This window comes from Heterodontus francisci, chromosome 20, assembly GCF_036365525.1.
Source record: "Heterodontus francisci isolate sHetFra1 chromosome 20, sHetFra1.hap1, whole genome shotgun sequence".
Classification (NCBI taxonomy): Eukaryota; Metazoa; Chordata; class Chondrichthyes; order Heterodontiformes; family Heterodontidae; genus Heterodontus; species Heterodontus francisci.
Window position 1 is genome coordinate 63,419,165 of NC_090390.1, and position 25,481 is coordinate 63,444,645.

The following is a 25,481-nucleotide window of genomic DNA, read 5'->3' on the forward strand; positions in this document are numbered from 1 at the left end:
TTTGTCAAACAACACAATCCACATGCTATCGCACGACCACTGACAGCCATGCCTTCAGCTGCTTAGTCCCAAACTTTGAAATTCCACCACTGTATCCCATCACTTCTCCTCCCCCACCCCCTTAAGTACCCTCCTTAAAAAGTCCACCTCTGTGACCAAATCACCTCACCAAAAGGGCTGGATTTTGCAGTCAGCAGCAAAATAATGGTGCTCGCCACTGATCGAGGAGAAAAAGCTGCCCACAAAGATCGAATTTTCGCTATGGCATGGATTTCCCCTTTCCCAAAGGCAGTTTAAATCTGCTGCCAAGTCAAGGGGATCTCCAGGCATCCAGCAGCAATGATGTCAGCAAGCAGGATAATCAGCCAATCACAGACAGAAAACTAAGTTTTTAAAAAAAAGTCACTGAATCACTTCACTTTAAATTTCAGATAGTGAAATAAATTATAATTTAGCTTCTACCTTAATCCAAACAAACTTCAAAAAATATTTTGAAACTGTGGAATTTATGAAAATTTGACCGGGCACGAATATAAAATTAGCTTTTCAGGGCCAGTGAGGGTGTTTAGTAGTAATTATGAACTTAGTACACTGTTGGAAATCCTGTTACACCTCATTCAACAAGGTGTAACTTTTTCCAAAGGTCTTTACAGTGAGAATAACACTGTAAAAGTGAAAGTTTTCATCAATTCATTGATGGCTTAGGGTTTGCACTCGGGGTGGGGGTTGGTAGAGGCCTCAACAGTGTACTCTCTCTCTCTCTCTCTCGAAGAGCATAGAATCTCTGACAGTAATTCTGGAATTCAGTGTTATTCTGCGCATGTCCAAACTCCCAAAGTTGCTGTCAGTTTCAGCGGAGTAATGACAGTGAACACTAACAGTTTTGTCCACATTACCACAGCAAAATCCAAGCCATTATCTCTTTCCTCAGCTTAGTTTTTGTTTGTAAAACTATCGATGAAGCACTTTGGGACATTTTCTATGTTAAAGGTGCAAGTTGTTGCTGTTACAAAGCAAGGTGGACAAATTGCAAGACAAGGTGTACAATCTACTCTCAAATCAATTGTTTAAAAGCACCAATTTCCCTCGAATTGTTGCTTAATTCATATTATTGTGCAATTCAATTATTTTAGAGCACAAAAATAACTGAATTAAGAATCAACATAGCATTAGGGATCAGTTCAAAAACATATGGATAGAACTAAATAATGATAAAAGGTGGCAAGTTATTTAACAATTATTCTATTTTATCAATTGCAAGCTATTTTAGAACAAAATTAGGAAATACATAAAAAATTAGAACAGGAGATATTCCAGATAATTAAAAAATGATAAAGGAAGGTGGATGTAGACTGTATTTTAAAAAACAGGAATACTATACCACATTGGTTTAATAAGGTGATCAGTAATGAAAAAGATAGAAAACATAGTTCAAATGTTCAAAAAGGAGGAAACAAGATTCAAGTAATTATAGGCCAGTTAATCTAATATTCATAGTGGGGAAATACTTGAAGGTATTCTATGCAATCTTATCAATGGACATTCTAAAAGAGAAAATGCATCATATCTGCATGGTTTTAAAACAGGCTATGTTTTTCAAGACCACTGAGACATCTTGAAGTAATTAAGTAGCTGGGGACAAGGGGTCATTCAGCAGATTCCGTTAACATGAATTTACAAACGGCACTTGATGGCAAATTGGCTTAGCAACAGAGATGAAGTATGGCATTAAGTTGAAAATACTTGCCCTGGGGAAAAAGAACCAGTAGGTTTCCACAAGGCTCTCTTCTTAAGACTCCTCCGTGGGGGAGGGTGGATATTTTTACCACCCTGGATGGGAAGGAGAGGGCATTAAATTATATAAAAAGTCTGAAACCTGACACTAATTGTGTTTACTTTCAGATTAATTGGGGAGGATTGCGGGATGGGCATGAAACCTGCTCAAGAGGCGGGTCCATAGGTTAAGGGAGGGAAGAATGGCCAGACCCAGCAGATAAATGCTTTTTGAGCAACAGTACTTCCTCCCGAATTCACAAGATTACCTACTGTGATCTGCCTCCCTGCCCAAGATCTGCCAATTCCATTGTAAAAAAGTGTTACAATCTCGGCCTTAATAGCCACTTATAGTAAATAATTTCATGTTCCATTAATATTCAGAGAAAAATCTTCTATTGTTAAATCCTATGTTTATGCCCCCTTATTACTAATTTGCCAACCACTGGAGACAATATTTTACCTTCAGGGCAAAGTACCTTTTTTTTTTAAAAAATGGTGCTTTTACTTTAAAGCTCCTACCACCTGATAACAGATTAAAAAGTTGAAAAGTGTGCGAAATAAAATGAAAAAAAGTCAAGATTTTTTTTAAAAAATGCTGGTTTAGTACTCCATTTAAAATAAATGATCTACACAAAGACTTATTTGTGTAGTTTCGCAAATTTGATATGGAATTCATTCAAAATTATGTGTTTGTAGAAAATAGAAACAGGTTATCAGGAGTTAATGGAATTGTTTTTAAATATATGCACAATACGCTACATTTGTCAAATTAATATAAATCAGTCAGAACAGTTAATCCTTATTGAAACAAAAATACTTCAAGACAAGACACAATTAATGAAAAGTCAGATGTCTGCAAATATCTTGGTGGGTTTTTAATGAAATGGAAATGGGCCAAAAAGATTTTTGTCAATGTTGCAATATCAAAGTAAGGATATTGTAATTCAATTTAAAAAGTTTGAATTTTCATCAGCTGATGTTACATTGGTGTTTTATCATCACAACCTTTTACTTGTAAAATAAAAGCTACATAGTAAAACTGGGTATACTCAGGAGGTTTACCAATGTCAAAGAGCTAAAACAAGAGTATGTTTAAGGCTGCAATATAGCTGAATGCTCAATCACTACCATAATTCAGGATATCAAATCTCTATTTCATGTTCCATATACTAGTTATTAGTTAATTAACTTGCAAAATACTAAACTGCAAACTAATGATTAACTAGGCAGAATTTCCAATTAACTTGCATTACAAAGGATACTGCTACCAAGTGCAAATACATGTAACACAAATAACCATAAAATGAACCATAGCAGAATTAGACATGAATCAAAATGCAAATGCTAGACATTCTACAGAATATGCGCTGTGAGCTCTATTAGTGGATGGCCTGCAAGAACTGACTAGCGTATTAACAGGAGAAACTGTCCCAAAAAGTAGTATTTCAATAAAATGGCACTCAACTAAAATGTCTGAGCTCAAATGAGTATTTGAACCCTTCTAACTTGAAAGTTGATCCCTCTTAAAAGATAATAGAATCTGGTCTGTTCAATGCAAATGAAGTTCAAGAACTACTGTTTGCAAGGCTAGTGGGAAGGAAGGGCAGTCTCTAAATGCTCGTATCTTTTGAGCTACCTATGGATTAAAGGAAATACATAAAGAAACATTCATGTCCAGGAAAGAGGCGGCTTTTTGGCCTCCAGGTTGGCATGGTCTTCATTTCCCAAGCCAACTGCCATCCAGGGTCAAACAGGTCACCTCCAATGACCTGCAAGTGGATCTTCCACTCTTGAAGGTGAACTATATGATCAGAAAGTATTTGTTGCAATATTGTCTACCCTAGTGAAAAAAATGCTGAGAGAGTAATCTCATTACATACAAGTGTACTAGCAGGATTGCATCTTGTTGATGTTGATCAACCAAATGTATAACCAGCATTAGACACTGGAAGCATTTCACAACTACCCTTAGTTTCAGTCATTAAAATGTGCCAAAGGGACTACTCTATTGTCCACTTGCCCTGATCCTACTCATTTGTAAATGAGCGTTCAGTGTACAATTCTGTAAGGGAAGAGTATGCTACTAGTATCAACAGTAGGGAAGGCCATATCAGAAGGTTCTCATGAGCCAATGCCCCAGGACAGATATACCTGAAGATGCTACATTCTGAGATAACCTGTGACTACAGACAAGCACTTTGTGAAAATCTTGGATGCTGAGAAGCTTGATAACTTTGCTCCTTGAAATTGAACCCAAGAAACTTCTATATAATAAATAAGGCAGTAAGCATCTTTGTGTACAATGGTTAATTATTTTATTTGCCCTTAGAACATAAGAAATAGGAAGAGTAGGCCATATGGCCCATCAAGCCCACTCTGCCATTTAATAAGGTCATGGCTGATAGCCTCAACTCCACTTTCCTGCCTGCTCCCCGTAACCTTTGACTCCCATAGTTCAAAAATCTGTCTATCTCAGTCTTGAATATATTCAATGACTCAGCCTCCACAGATCTCTGGGATGAGAGGGGGGTGTGGGGGAAGAGAACTCCAAAGATTCACAACCCTCAGAAAAAATTCCTCCTCGTCCGTATCTTAAATGGACGACCCCTTATTCTGAAAGAATGCCCCTTAGTTCTCGATTCCTCAATTCTCATTCTTCAAAACTCAAATGAGTATAGGCTCACAGATTTTCTCTATATTGACATCTAAGCAGCAGAGGGTTGATTACTAATGTTAACATACAACCTAAAATGCAAAGCTTTCAATTTCTTTTGGAGGCTTGACCTGAAAGGGACAATTAACCTTATGAAGGCTCATCATCTGGTGCAAATTGTGGTGGACACAATGGGCTAGATTTTTGATTCGGGGTCAGGACCCCGACGTTAGGTAAACTTCTGGTTCCTGACCCCATGTTATGTCTGATGCTGGAGAGGAGGAGTGGGGGAAGAGACTCACAATGGAGGTGCCCTTTGAAGGGATGGTAAAAATAAAATTCCAATTTAAAAATGTCCACAGCTGTCAATCCATTATCGTGGCCGCTGGACAGCCAGCAGCCACAGTTGTGACCTGACGGCCATGCTGAATATAGGGGGGGGGGGGGGGGGGCCCCGCGGGATGGAGAACTGGCATCACCCCAGCCCCCCACCCCAGGTCTGCCAACAGTTGACCACCTCCATCCCCGGGCAGAGTTTCAGCCTCAGTGGGGGGCCCACAAGCCCACTGGAAAATTCCAGCTGGCTCTTGCTAAGTAGACCAATAGACTACCCAGTGCTTGCAGGCAGTAGGCTCTCTCCACCCCCGATGCTCCTCCAGAAACGGAAATAGACTGGAGGCGGGATCATATTGGCAACCCAGCACGCCACTCTTAGACACCAATTTTCAGGCCTTCCCACCTCCTGTCCTATCTCTGATGGGAATTGAAAATTCTGCCTGTTATCTCAGGGAACTGAAAAAATGCAAAAAAAAATTAGAACAGATAAATTGACTAATCCAAACTACTTCTGTAGAAACGGTTTTCTCACATCAGATCATTTGCAGCTTAAGTTTAAGAAAAAGAATCTTTAACAGAATAAAACCAGCACAGTGGCACAAGTCCTGTGATGTTGGAGTAGAAAAATATGTGCAGCATCACTTATCTGCACTGTTACATTTCCATTTGTTTGTCTACAAATGGATTCCATAGAAATTATTGAGTCAGTCTATAGCATTGCAGGGTGTCAAGTATGCCAAATGAAGCATTCAAAGTTAAGTTTCAATTAGGTATAGAATGTGTTTTTCTACAATTTCTGCTTTGACTTTAAAGTCCACAATTCATTTTATGCAAATTCAAAAACTAATTTATACAGATTATAGCTGGTATTTTATTTGCAAAGTCTGTAATCCCTTAGAGAAAACAAAGTTCAAGATAACTTACCTTAAAAGTAATTTGCATCATAGGCAATAAATGAAGTTGAGAGCTTTCCCAGTCCATAGTGATGATGGAGTTTATCTGCTCAGAGTCCAAACACTGTAGAATATCTAGTTTATTTCGAGTAATACAGACTTTACATCCAAGCACTTCAGCTAGAGCTTGAAAAAAATGCAGTGCACAGTTGGAGAAAACAATTAGAAAAGTTTTTTTTGATTTGTCCTTCCCATTTTTCTTCCAAATATATTACAAGCTTACATTTCTATAAATTGATTACAAGGGGTACACATGATCCATTGCCATTTTCGCAATATATTTTTCACGTACGGGTACAGAGTTTAGAGGATTCCGTGAGAAATTTAACTTTTTGGAAAGCACACTAATGTCAGAGTCATATTTCCGCTTTCTGGTTCTATTAATGAGCTAGGATGACCTAAAATGTCAACACAACCCCGGAGTACTTTGGACCATCATGGCTCAGGTATCAAGATTAACAAGTGTGCCAAAAAGAGATTGCCTTGATTGTGATCATTTACTGCCAGGCATGTAATCTGGTTGCCATCTTAGCCCCAGAAAGCATGTTTAACTCCTTCTCTCAACAAGGAAGTTGACCTGTGATTGGTCATTAGACAACAGACAAGCTTCTTCCCAGTAGCAAAAGTATACCAGAGATCCTAATGAGCAGCACACCAAACAGCACAATTTACCATAAGTGAATTTGTGTATTCTTGGCTTCACATTATTACAGATAGTTTTATGCAGAATTTTAACTTGACAAAAAACTAAGAATTTTGGTCTTCAAGCTTTTGGTGGTACATTCTAAATTCTTCACTCTATCAAGAACTTATTTTTAAAAAATCTATTTCATGCATTCAGGGTTTTTTTAAATCTTCCCTCCATATTTGCACTTTTCATATTAGGTCACTTTCTTCCCCTGTTAATGTAATTCTTTGATTGTTACCTGGTTAGTGGATCGTCAAAAATTTAATATGTAAAAATGAAATCCCTTTTTATTCTGAGAAGTATATTCTTACACTTACAAAAAATTTAGAACAAAAGAATGTTCAAATAAAGCTGATCAGAGCTATCACCAGGCCTTGCCTTCATGCTATCCCTTCAGCTACCCCATTTAGCTCATGGTCACATCATTTTGTCTATTCCTTTTCACACAAGAACTGACAGGCCATCGGATGTGATGCTGGCAATTATATACATCATTAATTATTAGAAAGTACAATTAATGTAACAATTCTACTGGAAGGGTGGGGAGAGAGGTGGGATTTTTAAAAAAAATATACACACACACTGAAAACACGTTACACCATAAGGAAGTCTTACCCAAGAAAACTTTCTCTTTTCCAATTGAATAAGTACCACAGACGATCAATGTCCTAGGATTCATTGCGACAGTTTCAAAAGCAATATTTGCAGCAAACTGTATGGCTTCTTGCTGAGAAGGAAAGGTGTATTCTGGACTGCAGTATCTACCAAAACAAACAGCATTGCACACAGGATGCAGTATTCCAATAAAGTGATTGATAAAAATGTCATATCTATAATAATACTCAGTTTTTGTTTGTCCAGACTATTTTAATTTTTGGTTTAAGGGGCACATCTGTTGGTAGGTTTATTTGGTGGGGCGTTGCTTGAACACAGACATGAGGGAATCATGGAGGACTGGAGAGCGTGATGTGCATACAACTATCAATGGTTGGTGGTGGCGGCAGCAGCGGGGGGGTCGGGGGGGTTGGTGGAGAACAAAAAGGTAAGGGAGCAGAAGGTAATGGCAGCACAACAGTTACCTGGCTGGAGAGATTGTGCATGTGAAGGATGGGGATAAGATTATGGAATTAACTGTGGCAAAATGGCAGTGACAATTATTTGATGCAACTATTCAAAAGGTATTTTTTATGCTAAAAACGAAGATTCACAGATTTGAATGAAAGAATTTTAGAAAAGCTGTCAGGTGAATCAAAATACATCAGTGTTGATTCTATAGACGAAGATGATGATAACAATCTATACCTTCCAGAGTTTCTACAGAGTCTAACTGCAATGGGCATGTCACCACACAACCTTAGACTCAAGAAAGGAGCAGTTATAATGTTGCTACAAAATTTGAATCCTAATCAAGGACTGTCATGGAACAAGATTGGTAGTCAGGAAACTATTTCCTATGATGGTAGATGCTGAAATTCTAACAGGCAGATTTCAAGCAGTGTATTTATCCCTTGAATAATATTGAGCCTATTTGATGTAAACCTGCCTTTTCAACTCGAGAAAACAGTTCCCAATTAGGTTTTCATATTCCAAGGCTGTTAACAAGTCACAAGGCCAGACCCTTGACAAAATTTGTACTTATATTCCTAGGCCCATTTTTACACATGGACAGCTTTATGCAGCTTTTTCCAGAGTGAGAAGTTTTGATTCTGTTAAAGCCTTTGGTGGAGGAATAACTAGAAATCCTATATTTAAATTACTGTTGCAATAAAGATACTAATTTGACCACAAATGATCTGTGGATCTCTGCTACTCATAATTAAATGATTCACTATTTAAAGGCACCCTTGCACTCTATTCTCACAACTGCTACTTTGAGGACAGATGTGTGGAGAGGCGTTGGGGGAGCAGGGCGGTGGCAGTGTTCTATATCAAATTACATTCACAAATACTGTGTAAACTTGGTGGGGGGAGGGGAAAAGGAGGTCAGGTACACAAGGTAAGTATTTTGTGGGGGGGGGGGTAGAAAAAAAAGAGGGCAAGGAACGAGCGTATTGTTAGTGGTAGGGGTGGGAGAGGGGCTGGAAACATGAATGCAATGTTTTTAAATACATTTTATTGAACTTTCCCTTTAACACTTTAATTTGTAATGATGATGGGCCTTGAAGCCTTTTAAAAATGGCACCGGCGCCTGCATATATCGGTTTAACAGAATCAATAAGCAGTAACCAAGGAAATAGAACACAGACAATGATCAAAAAAATTCATATTCCGCTTTCTGTTCACCGAACACAAAAAATTAAAATATGCGATGCTAATATGAGTACTGAGAACTGAGATCACGTGCCCAATGACAGTATCTATTACTCATTTTTAATTTACTATTCAAAGCGCTAGTGGCTAAAGCATTGGATAACACTGGTTTAAACTAAAACATTTTATCACATAAATATACTATTTTCTGATTCATGCAATAAACTTCTCTTACGTGGTATCCAGATAAAGAGTATGAACCTTTTGCCCCACGAGATGAGCGTAGCGCTCCATGGAGCTATTAGCTCGAAAATCACCAGTATGCAATAGTGTTTTACCATTTGGAAGCTGGAACAGCAGCATGACAGCACCTGGACAGCTGTGGAATATTTACAGGTGATTAAAGTTACAATAGAAGGTACTAGTTTTATAGTACAAAAGTTATGCTCATTAAATATTTGAACAATAAACTAATATAGGTGAACATTTTTGCAGTCTTTACTGCCAACTTACTTCAATGCAACTTCCCAGCACCAAAATCTCTAACACCATGAACAGTGACAACGGTAGTAGTAAGGGGAATACATAGGAAAATAGGGACAGGAGTAGGCTGGTTAGCCCCTGGAGCCTGTTCTGCCATACAGTGAAATCATGGCGGATCTGCGATCTAACTCCACATACCTGGCTTTGCCCCATATCCATTAAAGCCTTTGGCTAACAAAAATCTATCAATCTCAGGATCAAAATTAACAACTGACCCAACGTCAATTGCCATTTGTGGAAGACAGTTCCAAATGTCTACCACCCTTTGTGCATAGAAGTGTTTCCTAGGGCTGAATTTTATCAGCGTGTGCGCTCCGCAGCAGCGCGCTGCGAATTCAGTGGCCTTCCGACATGGAAGTGCCGTTGCACAGCCCCCGCGTTATGTGGGGGGGGGCTCATTTAAATGGAGCAGCTGCCCCCAATGACGTAGAGGGGCAGCTGCCGCATCCCCGGCAATGGCATCCGCGCCACCATGCAGGCACCATTTTTAAAAGGGCTGCAAGCCCTTCAGGATATATTTAAATATTTAAAGGTGCTGGTGTGATAAAAAAGATTAATAAACGTTTAATTTAACATTGAATCCCCTCTCCCACCCCCTCACTGAGTTCTCAACACATAAATTGACCTATCCCAAAAAAAGATATACTTTTTGAAATTCCAAACTTTCCCCCCCAAATTTCAGTATCTTTGACCCTCAACCCCTTCCCAACATCCCCACAACCAGTAGGAATAAGTTTTCCCTGCTCCCCCATTCCTCGCCCTGATAATTTTATTCTTCCCCCACCCCCCCAAAACCAGGAGTTCAGAAGGCATGCAAGTTGTGGACGGAATCGGCATGCGACGGCTGCCGTCTACAAGTAAGTCTACCTGCATTTTAATATTTTAATGGAGGCTCCGCCACCAAGTGAAGTAACAAAGGCACAACTGGGAGCATCAGATGAGCTCAGGGTTGGGCGTAGTTAAGGAAGTAGAAATAGGTGATCTTAGTGACGGCACAGATATTTGGTCGGAAGCTGATCTCAGGGTCATATATGACATCAAGGCTGCCAACAGTCTGGTTTCGACTAAGACAGTTGCCAGGGAGTAGAATTGAGTTGGTAGATAGGGAATGGAGTTTGAAGCGGGGACTAAAGACAATGGCTTCAAACTTCCCAATACTTAATTGGAGGAAATCTTTGCTCATCCAGTACTGGATGTTGGATAAGCAGTCTGATAATTTAGCAACAGTGGAGATGAGAGAGACAGTGCTGAGGTAAACCTGGGAGTTTTAAGAAATCCAAAAAAAGTAAAACCCAGTGCACACACTGGGTGGAATCTTGTGGAGGCGGTGGGGCTCCAGGCACCGAGCTGAAAAGGTGGGGGGGAACCTCGCCTCGGCCTTTTCGTGTACCCCCAGCATGACCCTCCGTTGTTATGCAGGCGAAGTTACCAGCACTGGGATCTCCATCCCTTTAAAGATGGGGATCCCACCTCCAAGAGCTACTGGCCAGAGGGCTGGCAACTCAGCAGTATTGGCAGCGCCTCTGGGAGTGGTGGCCACAGCCAGTACTGCAGAGGCCTTGGATTCAGGCCCAACACTAGAACATCGGACCTCAGATAAGTGAGTCAGGGTCGCCGGGGCTACTCCGGAAGGCCCCAACGAGGGTGGGTGGGGGGAGAACCCCCCCCCCCCCCCTCAAAGCCTGCAGGGGGTGCACCTTGTTTTACAAGGCGCCCTCCCCATGTGGTGGAGGCACCCCCCGCCGCTGGTTAGATCCAAGCAGTGACAGGAAGGCCCGTAAGAGGCTACTTAAGGACCTCAATTGGCCTCTGGGTGCAAAGGCTGTCGGCAGCCTATCCTGCCCTCAGAAAAAAAAAAAAAAAAAATCGCTTAGCGACTGGCCCTCCACCCCCGCCACCACAGCGGGATGCATAAAGTCCAGCCCACTGACTGAAGCGAGTTTTGAATTCACCATAACACAACTCTCAGAAAAGTAAGATTATGGAGAAATATCAATGCTGAAGTGATTTGTTGAATTAAAAAAAAAACACACTAAATAGCGGCTTTGAAATGATTCATCAACAATTGCTAGGAGACTGTAGAAGTTTTCCCATACTAGATTGCAACAAGAAGCTCTGGTGAGAGGGGGGAAAAAAAGTGAACTTTAGGCCAAATCTCATGGAAGCATGGGGAAGTCTTGTGGATCTTATGGGGCGACAGAGGGAAGTCCTAAATTAAACTGTCCTACAATGGGTTCCTCCCAATAGATGATAATTGAGGTTCGGGTCAGGTGTATCTGAAAGGGGAGAAAAAGGGGAAGAAAATTGAGAATTTGTACTTGTATATGTCCTCAAGGTGGCCCAGATGCTTCACAGCCAATGAAGCACTTTTCAAACGGACTCATTGTAGTTTTGTAGGGAAATGCGGCAGCTAATTTCTGCATAGTAAAGTTCCATAAACAGCACTGGAACGTAAAAGCAGTTTAACTAGCTTGTGATGATGTTGGTTGAAGGACAAATAATGGCCATAACAACTGAGGAAGTCCTCTGCCCTTCTGAGAATAACGCTATGGGCTTTTTTTTTTTTTTTAAACACCCACCTGAAGGGGAGGCGTTGGCGTAGTGGTATTGTCACTGGACCAGAGACCCAGGGTATTGCTCTGGGGGCATGGGCTCGAATCCTACCACAGCAGAAGGTGGAATTTGAATTCAATTAATAAATCTGGAATTAAAAGCTAGTCTAATGATGGCCATGAAGCCATTGTCGATTGTTGTAAAAACCCATCTGGTTCACTAATGTCCTTTAGGAAAGGAAATCTGCTGTCCTTACCTGGCCTGGCCTACATGCGACTCTGGACCCACAGCAATGTGGTTGACTCTTACATGCCCTCTTAGGGATGGGCAATAAATGCTGGCCAAGCCAGCGTGCCCAGATCCCATCAAATGAATAAAAAAAAAGACAGATGAGGCCATGTTTTCATGTCACATCTGAAAAACACCTCTAAAAATGCAGTTCTCTATTGAAGTGTCAGTCTTGATTAGGTGCTCAAACCCACAACACTGACAAAGGCAAGAGTGCAAGCACAGAGTCAAGGCTGATGTAGGCCTTAAAAATTTAGATCTTGGGTGGAAAATATATCATGCCAGAAAAACAAACTTCAGCAGTAAGGACAGACTGAAGGAGATAAGAGAACATTGAGCAACTGACATAGGATTGAAATAATCCTCCATGATCTGCATTAGTTATTTAACAGTGTATCCAAATACTATAAATTAAGATTATGTTTATAAATTATGGACTCTAAGTCAGTATTACAAATTTGCTGAATGCCATTTTTGACTGTAAAACAAAACAAAATGTGCAATGAGCAGCATAGTGATTGCAAAACTATCCTTTTATCTCAGGGAACAAATCTAACTAACTAAGACTAAATGTTTTCCTGGCCTTCTTAGGAGAGACACTGATGGAGTCAAAACACCTTCAATGCAGCTGTTATGCAAACTAGTCTGTAGCAGAAAAAGAACAGGCCAATATATGCAAAAATGTATCATTTGAACATTGATACAGCAGAATAAATAGGAAAATAAGACAGGGGTTTAGGCACTTTATATTACATAGAAGCAGCTTGCCTGACTTTGCTCCTGTCTGGGCTCATCTGCTGCTGAAAGTCTCATTCATGCCTTTGCTACCTCTAGACTTGAATATTCCAACGCAAACCTGGCTGGTCTCCCACATTCTACCCTGTAAACTTGAGGTCATCAAAAACTCTGGTGCCCGTGTCCTAACTCACACCAAGTCTCTTTCACCTATCACCCACTGTGCCTGCTGACCTAAATTGGCATCCGGTCAAGATTTTGAAATTCGCAACCTTGTTTTCAAATCCCTCCATGGCCTCACCCTGCCCTTTCTCCATGATCTCCTCCACCCCCACAATCCTCTGAAATGTCTGTGCTCATCTCATTCTGACCTCGAGTATCCCCAATTTTAATCACACTACCATTTATGGCTATGTTTTCAGCTGCCTGGACCCTAAGCTCTGGAATACCCTCCCTACACCTCTCCACCTCTTTAGCTGGCTTTCCTCATTTGAGAAATTCCTTAAAACCTACCTTTGACAAACTTTTAGTCATCTTACCTAATATTTCCCTATATGGCTCGGTGTCATATTTTCTTTTATAATGCTCCTGTGAATCACCTTGGACATTTTATTATGTTAAAGGCACTATACAAATACAAGTTGTTGCTGTACACAGCCTAATCTACAGTAAATGTCCACCTTTGAATCACAGTAACAATACAAGTTGCAACATTTTTGCAATTGTAAATTATTACAAGGTCTTACTGGAAATGAAATATTGATAACTGTTGTTAATTCTCTTCAGATGCACATTGTGGGTATTTCTTACAAACAAAACTTTGATTGTGGAACAATTATAGACTTCCTATGTTTGTGTGACAAGACATAGATACAGAATTGGAACAAACACTCGGTATATTTACCCTGTATAAAGCCAATTTTTGTTAGTTTAGTTGTAAAAGACCAAATGATTAGAGCTGATCATCAGAGACAGAAATCATTCTGGGTCTGACTTGGAAGTCAATTTCTTTATTTAAAGCCAGGTTGAAAAGATTGGGTTTAATAAAAGCTTTTTAAAGGAGACACAAGTAACAGAATGAGAAATTTAGGGAATAAGTGCCAGAGAGGTGGCTGAAGCCTTTCACTAAAGTCAAGCAAAAGGAGACAATAACTAACACTCAAGGTTGGAATTGGAGGATTGAAGTTGTGGGTTGGGACAGAGTTTAAGACTAGACCAGTCTGCAGAGATATGGTGGAATAAGACCATGGAGGGATTTGAAGATGATCAATTTAAACCTAATGTGCTGGGGGACAAGAAGGATAGCAGTGAAGGCTAAATAGGACATAGACTTTTACATTTTGAACAATTTTTGAGTTTGCAGAGGGCAAAAGGATGGGAGACCAGACAGGAGTGTGTTTTTGGAATTAAAAGTCCTGAAGTGGGAATTGCACTGCAAGAATGGTGGGAATAAAAAAAAGTGTGGGACTTGGGAGCAAAAAAAAAAGAGGCAAAGAATATGAGGAGCAGGTCAATGCGGTATTGTCACAGTGTCATCTAGCCCTGCGATCTGCTAAGTTGGGAGTTTGAGAGGACACTAGAGAGATTGGGGTGATGGTAATATCCGTACATTTTAATAGAACATATGGTAAAACACTTACTGGTTTGCATCCAAAAGCACCACCTTAACTCCATCCACAACACATTCAGAGTTCATGGGTAGTCTTGTGATATACTGAGCCTGCACTTTAAGCTTAGATATCACCAAATTGCCCGTTATCTGAAATTTAAAGGGAAAAAAAAAAAGAGTTAATTTTTAATGATTAATTAAATTGCCTATTATAATCCTGTGTGCATGGTGCAGACTGGCAGCATCTTTTGCAGCTTTTAGAATTATTCAATGAAATGTCTGAACGACACTGAGTACACTTAATTAGTTGACCAAACACAAAGGCCTCAATATTGCCCTCCTCCCCCAACCATATACAGAGGGGGGCGGGAGGGGTCAGATCTAAAATTTTTTTAAAACAGGGAACGCATTCCCAACCCTTCCTTTACACAGCCAATGGCAGTGGGTTTCATGGCCTGCTAGTGTCCAGCCAAACACTTCACGATATACTTCAGGCTCCAACAAATCAATTGGGGGCCTCATCTAAAGTTAGCAGCTGCCACAGTGGGCTTGGGAAGACCGGCAGTAAAAGGGAGATGAGAACTACTGGCTCAAGAAAGCAAGTACCTTTTACAGCACTCCTTGTGGACCAGGATGGGCCTTCAAGGATGCCTTCAGCTTTAACTAATATGCTTGTAATAACACATCACTTTAAAGTTGGTCATTTTTGAATGTTATACCAAAATTCCATAAAGAAATGTGAGTGCATTTTTAACAGTTTTTTGGAATATACCAAATCAGTTCTTATTCCTATATAGCAACAAGATCAGAATCTAAGAATGTGGACTCAGAATGAGTCTCAGTTAATAGCACTAAAGCACTATCACAGAATTACTAGAATATACAGAACAGAAATAGGCCCTTTGGCCCAACTAGTCTGTGCTGTTTATAGTCAACCCAAGTCTTCTCGCTTTCATCTACTTCATCTCAGCCTGTCAGCATATCCTTCTATTTCCACTTCTCTCATGTACTCGTCTAGTTTCCTTTTGACAGCATCCAAGCTCTTTGCCTCAACCACTTCCTGTGACAGTGAGTTTCACATTCTAATCACTTAGGAAAGAATTTCTCCTTATTTCCGTATTGGATTTATTAGTAACTACCTTGTATTTATGGCCCCTAGTGTTTGTTTCTACTTGTGCGAGAATCTTACTTGCCACATCTGTTTGTCCAACCCATTCAGAATTTTAAAAGGCCTCTATCAGGTCACCTATTCAATCTTTTGCAATAGCTTTAATCTCAGTTCTGCTACTATCCTTGTAAATCTTATGCTGCATTCCTCCTCAATATTTGCTATAAACCGCAACCCCCACCCCCCACCACCACCCGCCCCCGAGTTTGGTATCATTTACAAATTTTGATATTGAGTTACTTGTTCCCAAGTCCAAACCATTATGAAGAACAGCCAATACTGTGCAGCAGTCCATGCTAGCCCAAATAGATTTCTGGAAATAGTGCTGTTAGTAGCAACTCATTACAGGAGAATATTTTTAAATGAAAAACATTAGCCGTTCAATTGTAAATCTGAAGTAGTGATACTACAGAAATTTAACCTGTTATAAACAACTCCAACTTGGATTTCTCAAAATAAATGCAAACTAGTCCTAAAATTCCACCAGATTTTTTGGGATAATTCAGAGCATTTGTAATTAGTAGCACTAGATAGTTTAAAAAGAAAGAGATATTTAGCTCAATTAGGAAAGCTCTTCAACCTGAAACGTTAACTCTGTTTCTCTCTCCACAGATGCTGCCTGATCTGGTGAATATTTCTGGCATTTCTGTTTTTATTTCAGATTTCCATCATCCACGATATTTTGCTTTTGTTTTACTACAATGCAGCATCATCAAATAGAAATTGCTGACTAGCTACAGTGACATTGCTTTAACACATGCACGAACTTTCGTGGAAAGCCATTTGTACATGCTCACAATACAGGTAAATATACTTGTGTAATTTATTTATTGAACATCTACCAGCATTCAGTAACCAGGGATCTAAACATCCTAGCAACATCCTCAGGGTTACCATTGACCAGAAACTGAACTGGAGTAGCCAAATAAAAACTGTGGCTACAAGAACAGGCCAGAGGCTAGGAATCCTGCAGCGAGTAACTCACTTCCTGACTCCCCAAAGCCTGTCCACCATCTACCAGGCACAAGTCAGGAGTCTGATGGAATACTCTCCACTTGCCTGGATGGGTGCAGCTCCAACAGCACACAAAAAGCTCAACACCATCCAGGACAAAGCAACCCGCTTTATTGTTTGTGAATGGGATGCCATTCACTTCCAGCTCTACAAGATGCACCGCAGCAACTCACCAAGGTTCCTTAGCCAGCACCTTCCAAGCCAGCGCCATCTACCACCTAGAAGCACAAGGGCAGCAGATGCATAGGAACACCACCACCTGCAAGTTCCCCTCCAAAGCACACACCATCTTGACTTGGAACTATATCACCAATCCTGGAACTCCCTCCCTAACAGCACTGTGGGTGTACCTACCCCACATGACTGCAGCGGTTCAAGAAGGCAGCTCACCACCACCTTCTCAAGGGCAATTAGGGATGGGCAATAAATGCTAGCCTAGCCAGCGATGCCCACGTCCCTGGAATAAATACAAAAAAATTCAAAGATCAAAAAAAGTGGTGCACTCTGCTCTTCGTTTTACCATTTTACCAATAAATGCACAAAAAGATTAACCTACCCATTAATATGCAATGGGAATACGAGTATTGAGACTATATGCCCAACTATGGTGTCTATTAGTCATTTTTATTTACTAAGCCAAAATGCAATTATCCATATCTGGATTCCCATTAGCCACGTGGCTGGTCGCTAACGCATTGAACATTGTTAGAATGTTCAAGGCCAGACCCAAGGTGGAAATAAAATTTGTATTTCAAAATAAGGAACATCTCTAAGAAGTTATCGCTCAAGTTCTACATCTACAATTCTATTAGTTCCATTTCATTAATTTTCTTAAACACACTCATACAGACTTACTGTGTTGCAGTAAATAGGACATTTGAAATTCTTGGTAAGGCCTCCATAATGATCTGAATGAAAGTGAGTAAGGAAGTAGGCAGCACAACCCTCAATAACACCATATTGAAAGGCATCCACTGTGAAATTAGTTCCTGAAAGCACAAAGATCAGTTGTGAAGGCAGATTGTTTGCTGTTGTATAATACAAATATCGATGTTTATTCAAGGTGATTTGCCATTAACATGAAGGGAACTCCCACACATAGGCAAAGTTTTTACTGGTGGGGTAGGGAAGAAGTGGAAAAGGAAGGGGGAAGGTATAGGGCACCTGCTTATGCTCATCCAAAACTCGTATCGTAAATTGCACCAAGTCCCATTCACCATCATCCCTATGCTTGCTGACTTACACTGACTCCCAGTCTAACACCTCAACATTAAAATTCTCAACGGTATTTACAAATCCTTCCGTTGCCTCGCTCCTCCAGCTCTAAAAGTCTTTAAAGATCTCTGCACTCTTAATTCAGATTTTAAAATCACTCCACCACTGATGGCCGTGCTTTCAGCTGCCTTGGCCCTCTGTTCTAGAGTTCCTTCTCTAAACCTCTTTCCTCCTTTAAGCTACTCATTAAGACCTATATTTTTGACCAGGTATTTGGCCATTTGTCCTGCTATCTCCTTCTGTGGATCAGTGTCAAACTTTTATGCACCTTGGGACTTTTTACTATGCTAAATGCATTATATAAATACAACTTGCCGTTGCTTCAAGAACACTTGCATTCACCCACAGCACAAGGTTTCCATTTTATACCTGTGGTATAGCCAGCTAGGTGCCTTTTTCACACAATTTGGTTCCTATTTTCTTGGTGTAATCATAAACACTACATCTTCCAAGTTTATGTACAATATTTGCAACAGGTTTGTATTAACCAGAAAAGCACATTCTAGCATTTCTTCTGTTATACCCTCCTCAGAGCTCGAGTGGACAGTGTGTTAAGTGGGGGGGGGGGGGGGGAAAGGAGAGGAGAAAGAATGCAGTGAGAATTAGTCTCCACTGAAGTTTCAGAAAGAGGACAATGCAGATTTATCTACCTAGGAAATACAAAATATAAATACTTGAAAAATTGAAGTTCTTTTTCAACAGAATGCAGATTATAGAACAGACGTGATAGAAGCGGAGTATTATTCTATAATGCAGCAGGTCGATAACGAGGGGCCATAGATGCAAGATGAATTTCAAGCGATTAAGAAAAATCAACAGAAAACTTCTTTACACAGAGAACTAAGAATCTGTAGCGTTCACTTCCAGGTATTTTAATACTGAAGATTAGATGAATGAATGACAAAACAGGATTTGGGCTATTTCCTTGTAAGAAGGGTAAATGGTGGCATGGATTGGTTGGGTTGAATGCTTGTTTCAATGTTGAAACTTCCATGTATTTAATCAATGTTATAATTTAATAGGGGCAACAAAATGCAAATCTCCTTGACCAAATTTTACAATTTACATCTGTTCCATCTTGTCTAATGGACTAACAGTTAACCAGCACCGATTTCATCGGCATCTGAAAAGTTACTCCTGCTATTTGTTGCGGGACATAAGGGTGGTTAGTCAGTTTAAAATGGAGAACTATTGTAAACTTTAGATTCTCTGGAATACTTGTAAAAATGAAAACATAAGTAGATCCTGATATAGAAAGCAGTAAACATATAAAATTACATTCTTCAATGTTACACAAATATACCACGACAGAGTTACTTCTAATTTAACTCCTGGCTACCATCCAAAGCAAATATACTGGTCTCGAGCAAAGTAATTTTCATATAAATTGATGAGTTACCTGGAATCTTCTTGTAGAAAGGGCACTGCTTATATTTTTTGTACGTGCTTACTCCACTTCTTTGCCTTTTTGCTCTTCCTTGTTGTCCATCACCTTGCTCTGCTTGAAGTTTATCTATAGTGCCTATGGAAGCTTCATCACTTACAGAGCTTTCTATTTTCCTCTTCCTTTGCCTGCTTCCATTAAATGAAACCTCTGAAATCAACTCCTTTGTTTTTCCTTGAGGTATGTTTTTTGGACATTCTTTTTCTTCCTTGATTTTTGGTTGAAGTCCAAAGAAAACACCAATATCAGTTTGCTTTAATTCTTTATTTATAGCATTTCTCTTGGGGATTTTTATGGGGCCTCTCTCCAACAAGCCCAGTGATGCCATTTCCAAAGTCTTTGTTCCACTCTTTTGAACTCCAATGCTTTGTGAAAAAATAAGATTCTCAGAATGAGAGTTTCCTTGTTTCACAGCATTCAATGAAGGCAAAACTAAGGAGTGCTGGGTGTCAAGCAATGATGTCTTCATAGAGCAACCAGAATTCTCTCTCTCTCCTTTTCTTGTTTGGTAGTCATAAAGTTCCTGCACAATAGCAGTTGGAGTAACCTGGAATGATTTAGTTGGTTCTTGTTTAATTTGTAGAGGCTCTAGTAAACTACCAGAACTTGAATGTACTGGTTCCAATTTAGTCAAGTTTGATTCTGTTAAATTAAGCTGTGACCAATTATTCACCTGTTCAATCTTCCCATTATCCAATGGAATCCAGTTATGTGCTGATAATATAGCTTTTGCCTGCTGTGGTTGAGTTGCAATATATTTTCTATTTTTAGATAGAATATTAGCATTGTCAGTTAATAGACTGGAATCTGAATTAATGGCAATAGTTTCAACTTCAGTTGTGACCGTGTCCTTAAGTGCACTAGATTTACAACCTAACTCCTGCCCATGGTTAAGCTCCCCAGAGTCAGAAAAAGTGTCAATTTCAAGTTTACAACTATGATTAATAGTTTGACCATGAAACAATCTTCTCCTTGTAAAAGGTAACCCCTTTTGATCTGGAATTTCATCATCGCTATATAGTGGAGAGTAACTGATAGCATTCTTACTATGGTCGATCTCTGAAGCAAGGACAAAAGTAGATTCATCTTCTGAAAAACTCTTTAATTGTGCTCTTGTACTATTAACTCCCACCTCTTTAAGCAATCTATCCATATTAATCCCAGGTTCTACTTCTGTTGTTAACTGTGATGCTAAACGAGGCAATCTTCTGTGTAGGTTACTAGGCGATGCTGTGGACAAATCTCCATTTGAAACTTTTTCAAAAGGGGTAGTCCTTCCTTTTGTTGCTCTTACAGCTTTGAATTTACTTGAGCTTTTATTTGTAGCTTTGATGGCAGGAGATTTTAGCTGTAGGAAGGCATTTTGATTTTTGTTCGTCAGACGTTCTTCAATTGGTCTAGATTGACTGTTCTGCAAGGATTGGTGATTATTGTTAAGATCCAGTGAAACTGCAAGAGCATCTCTCACTGAACTACTGAGAAGTGTGGATTGAACATCACTCTGGCCCAAAGCTCTATTTTCAGCAAGCAGCAAGTGGGAGTAGCGTTTGTAGTGTTTTGGAATAGAATTATTACAGAGTAAGCCATCTGGACATTCTGAAAATAGTAAAGTGAATTCATTTATTATGGAAACGTATCAATTTAATAATGCAATGAATTGTCTTAAAAGGATCTGCTTGTAATGACCAAAATACATAAACAATTTTCTCATTTATATAATTTTAAATTACTTTGAATGAATGATCTCTTGTAGTTTTCATTCCTTAAAGATAACAGACATTATTGATCAAACATTTTTGTTAGCATCTCGATTGCTGGCTGCTTTGTCCTGGATGGTGTCGAGCTTCTTGAGTGTTGTTGCACCCATCCAGGCAAGTGGAGAGTGTTCCATTGCACTCCTGACTTGTGCCTTATAAATGGTGGACAGGCATTGGGGAGTCAAGAGGTGAGTTAATTACTGCAGAATTCCCAACCTCTGATCCCACTCTTGTAGCCACAGCATTAATGTGGCAGGTCTAGTTCAGTTTCTGGTCAATGGTGACCCCCAGGATGTTGATAGTGGGGGATTCAGTGATGGTAATGCCATTGAATGTCATGGGGAGATGGTTAGATTCTCTCTTGTTTGAGATGGTCATTGCTTGGCACTTATCAGCCCAAGCCTGGATATAGTCCACGTCTTGCTGCATATGGACATGGGCTGCTTCAGTATGAGGAGTCGCGAATGGCGCTAAACATTGTGCAATCATCAGCGAACATCCCCACTTCTGACCTTATGATGGCGGGAAGGTCATTTATGAAGCAGCTGAAGATGGTCGGGCCTAAGACACTACCCTGAGGAACTCCTGCAGTGATGTCCTAGAGCTGAGGTGATTGACCTCCAACAACCACAACCATCTTCCTTTCCGCTAGGTATGACTCCAACCAGCAGAGAGTTTTTCCCCTGATTAATTTAGAATTTAGAACATTACAGCGCAGTACAGGCCCTTCGGCCCTCGATGTTGCGCCGACCTGTGAAACCATCTGACCTACACTATTCCATTTTCATCCATGTGTCTATCCAATGTCCACTTAAATGCCCTTAAAGTTGGCGAATCTACTACTGCTGCAGGCAGGGCGTTCCACGCCCTTACTACTCTCTGAGTAAAGAAACTACCTCTCACATCTGTCCGATATCTATCACCCCTCAACTTGAAGCTATGTCCCCTCGTGTTTGCCATCACCATCCGAGGAAAAAGACGCTCACTATCCACCCTATCTAACCCTCTGATTATCTTATATGTCTCTATTAAGTCACCTCTCCTCCTCCTTCTCTCCAACGAAAACAACCTCAAGTCCCTCAGCCTTTCCTCGTAAGACCTTCCCTCCATACCAGGCAACATCCTAGTAAATCTCCTCTGCACCCTTTCCATAGCTTCCACATCCTTCCTATAATGCGGTGACCAGAACTGCACGCAATACTCCAGGTGCGGTCTCACCAGAGTTTTGTACAGCTGCAGCATGACCTCGTGGCTCCGAAACTCGATCCCCCTACTAATAAAAGCTAACACACCATATGCCTTCTTAACAGCCCTATTAACCTGGTTAGCAACCTTCAGGGATTTATGCACCTGGACACCAAGATCTCTCTGTTCATCTACAGTACCAAGAATCCTCCCATTAGCCCAGTACTCTGCATTCCTGTTACTCCTTCCAAAGTGAATCACCTCTCACTTTTCCGCATTAAACTCCATTTGCCATCTCTCAGCCCAGCTCTGCAGCCTATCTATGTCTCTCTGTACCCGACAACATCCTTCGGCACTATCCACAACTCCACCGACCTTAGTGTCATCTGCAAATTTACTAACCCACCCTTCTACACACTCTTCCAGGTCATTTATAAAAATGACAAACAGCAGTGGCCCCAAAACAGATCCTTGCGGTACACCACTAGTAACTAAACTCCAGGATGAACATTTGCCATCAACCACCACCCTCTGTCTTCTTTCAGCTAGCCAATTTCTGATCCAAAGCTCTAAATCACCTTCAACCCCATACTTGCGTATTTTCTGCAATAGCCTACCGTGGGGAACCTTATCAAACGCCTTACTGAAATCCATATACACCACATCCACTGCTTTACCCTCATCCACCTGTTTGGTCACCTTCTCGAAAAACTCAATAAGGTTTGTGAGGCACGACCTACCCGTCACAAAACCGTGCTGACTATCTCTAATGTACTTATTCTTTTCAAGATGATTATAAATCCTGTCTCTTATAACCTTTTCCAACATTTTACCCACAACCGAAGTAAGGCTCACAGGTCTATAATTACCAGGGCTGTCTCTACTCCCCTTCTTGAACAAGGGGACAACATTTGCAATCCTCCAGTCTTCCGGCACTATTCCTGTCGACAATGACGACATAAAGATTCCCATTGACTCTAGTTTTGCTAGGGCTCCTTGATGACATACTCGGTCAAATGCTGCCTTGATGTTGGACCAAGGTTGTAATGAGGTCAGGAGCTGAGTGGCACTGGCAGAACCCAAACTGAGCATCAGTGAGCAGGTTATTGCTGAGCAAGTGCTGCTTGATAGCACTGTTGACAACCCCTTCCATCACTTTGCTGATCATCAGGAATAGGGCGGTAATTGGCCAGGTCAGATTTGTCCTGCTTTTTGTGCACGGAACATACCTGGGCAATTTTCCACATTACCAGGTAGATGCCAGTGTTGTAACTGTACTGGAACAAGGCTAGGGGCATGGCTAGTTCTGGAGCACAGGTCTTCAGTACTATTGCCAGAATTTTGTCAGGGCTCATAGCCTTTGCAGTATCCAGTGCCTTCAGCCGTTTCTTGATATCACATGGAGTAAATTGGATTGGCTGAAGTCTGGCATCTGTGATCCTGGGGACCTCAGGAGGAGACTGAGATGGATCAACTCAGCACTTCTGGCTGAAGATGGATGCAACTGCTTCAGCTTTGTCTTTTGCACTGATGTGCTGGGCTCCCCCATCTTTGAGGATGGGTATGTTTGTGGAGCCTCCTCCTCCTGTCAGTTGTTTAATTGTTCACCACCATTCATGACTGAATGTGGCAGGACTGCAGAGCTTAGATCTAATCTGTTTGTTGTGGGATCGCTTAGCTCTGTCTATCGCATACTGCTTATGTTGTTTATCATGCAAGTAGTCCTGAGTTGTAGCTTCACCAGGTTGACACCTCATTTTGAGGTATGCCTGGTGCGGCTCCTGGCGTGCCCTCCTACACTCTTCATTGAACCAGGGTTGGTCTCCTGGCTTGATGGTAATGGTAGAGTGGGGCATATGCCGGCCATGAGGTTACAAATTGTGGTTGAATACAATTCTGCTGCTGGTGTTGGCCCACAGCGCCTCATGGATGCCCAGTTTTGAGTTGCCAGATCTGTTCGAAATCTATCCCATTTAGCACGGTGGTAGGGACACACAGCACGAAGGTGGGTACCCTCAGTGTGAAGATGGGACTTTGTGGTGGTCACTCCTACCAATACTGTCATGGACAGATGTATCTGTGACAGGTGGATTGGTGAGGACGAGGTCAAGTAGGTTTTCCCCCTCTTGTTGGTTCCTTCACTTCCCGACGTAGACCCAGTCCCAGTCTAGCAGCTATGTCCTTTAGGATTTGGCCAGCTCAGTCTGTAGTGGTACTCCCGAGCCACTCTTGATGATGGACGTTGAAGTCCCCCACCCAGAGTACACTTTGTACCTTTGCCACCCTCAGTGCTTCTTCCAATTGGTATTCAACATGGAGAAGCACTGATTCATCAGCTGAGGGGGTGTGGTATGTGGTTATCAGCAGGAGGTTTCCTTGCCAGTGTTTGACCTGATGCCATGGGACGTCATGGGGGTCGTAGTCAACGTTGAGGACTTCCAGGGCAACTCCTGCCCGACCATGTAGCACTGTGCTGCCACCTCTGGTGGGTCTGTCCTGCTGATGGGACAGGACATACCCAGGGATGGTGATGGTGGTGTCTGGGACATTGTCTGCAAAACAGGATTCTGTGAGTATGACTATGTCAGGCTGTTGCTTGACTAGTCTGTGGGACAGGTCTCCCAATTTTGGCACAAGCCCCCAGATGTTAGTAAGGAGGACTTTACAGGATCAACGGGGCTGGGTTTGCTGCTGTTGTTTCCGGTGCGTAGGTCAATGGCAGGTGGTCTGTCCACTTTAATTTTGTTTCTTACACTTTGTAGAGGTTTGAGACAACTGAGTGGCTTGCTAGGCCATTTCAGAGGCCACTTAAGAATCAACCACATTGCTGTGGGTCTAGAGTCACGTGTAGGCCAGACCAGGTAAGGACGGCAGATTTCCTTCCCTAAAAGACATTAGTGAACCAGATGGGTTTTTACAACAATGGTTTCATGATCACCACTAGACTAGCTTTTTAATTCCAGATTTATTAATTGAATTCAAATTCCACCATCTGCTGTGGGAGGATCTGAACGAACCCATATCCCCAGAACATTAGCCTGGGGCTCTGGGTGACTAGTCTAGTGACATTACCATTATGCCACAGCCTCCCCCAGCTCTCTGCATGCTGGGGGTGCACGTGTAAAATCCACTGCCGGGTGCTGTGCACTATATGCAATTGAGTGAATGATTGATCTAACTCACAAGGTTCTCATACAGAAACGAGCGATGTGTATTCTGTTGATTACCCCCTGTCCAGTGGGGAAATCAGCGAG

At 41.1% G+C, this 25,481-nt stretch overlaps 1 protein-coding gene across 2 annotated transcripts in view; it reads right to left on the minus strand.

The window, feature by feature from the left end:
- The window catches only part of dclre1a (DNA cross-link repair 1A (PSO2 homolog, S. cerevisiae)), a 55,072-nt gene that overhangs the window by 13,539 nt on the left and 16,052 nt on the right, over positions 1 to 25,481 (minus strand). For both annotated transcript variants that reach the window (XM_068052946.1, XM_068052947.1), the window contains exons 2-7: positions 19,241 to 20,881; positions 17,422 to 17,555; positions 14,416 to 14,534; positions 8,892 to 9,035; positions 7,022 to 7,167; positions 5,690 to 5,844 (exon numbers count right to left, since the gene is read on the minus strand). In XM_068052946.1, coding sequence (XP_067909047.1) covers positions 5,690 to 5,844; positions 7,022 to 7,167; positions 8,892 to 9,035; positions 14,416 to 14,534; positions 17,422 to 17,555; positions 19,241 to 20,881 — 2,339 coding nt within the window. The remainder of the gene's footprint in view (positions 1 to 5,689; positions 5,845 to 7,021; positions 7,168 to 8,891; positions 9,036 to 14,415; positions 14,535 to 17,421; positions 17,556 to 19,240; positions 20,882 to 25,481) is intronic.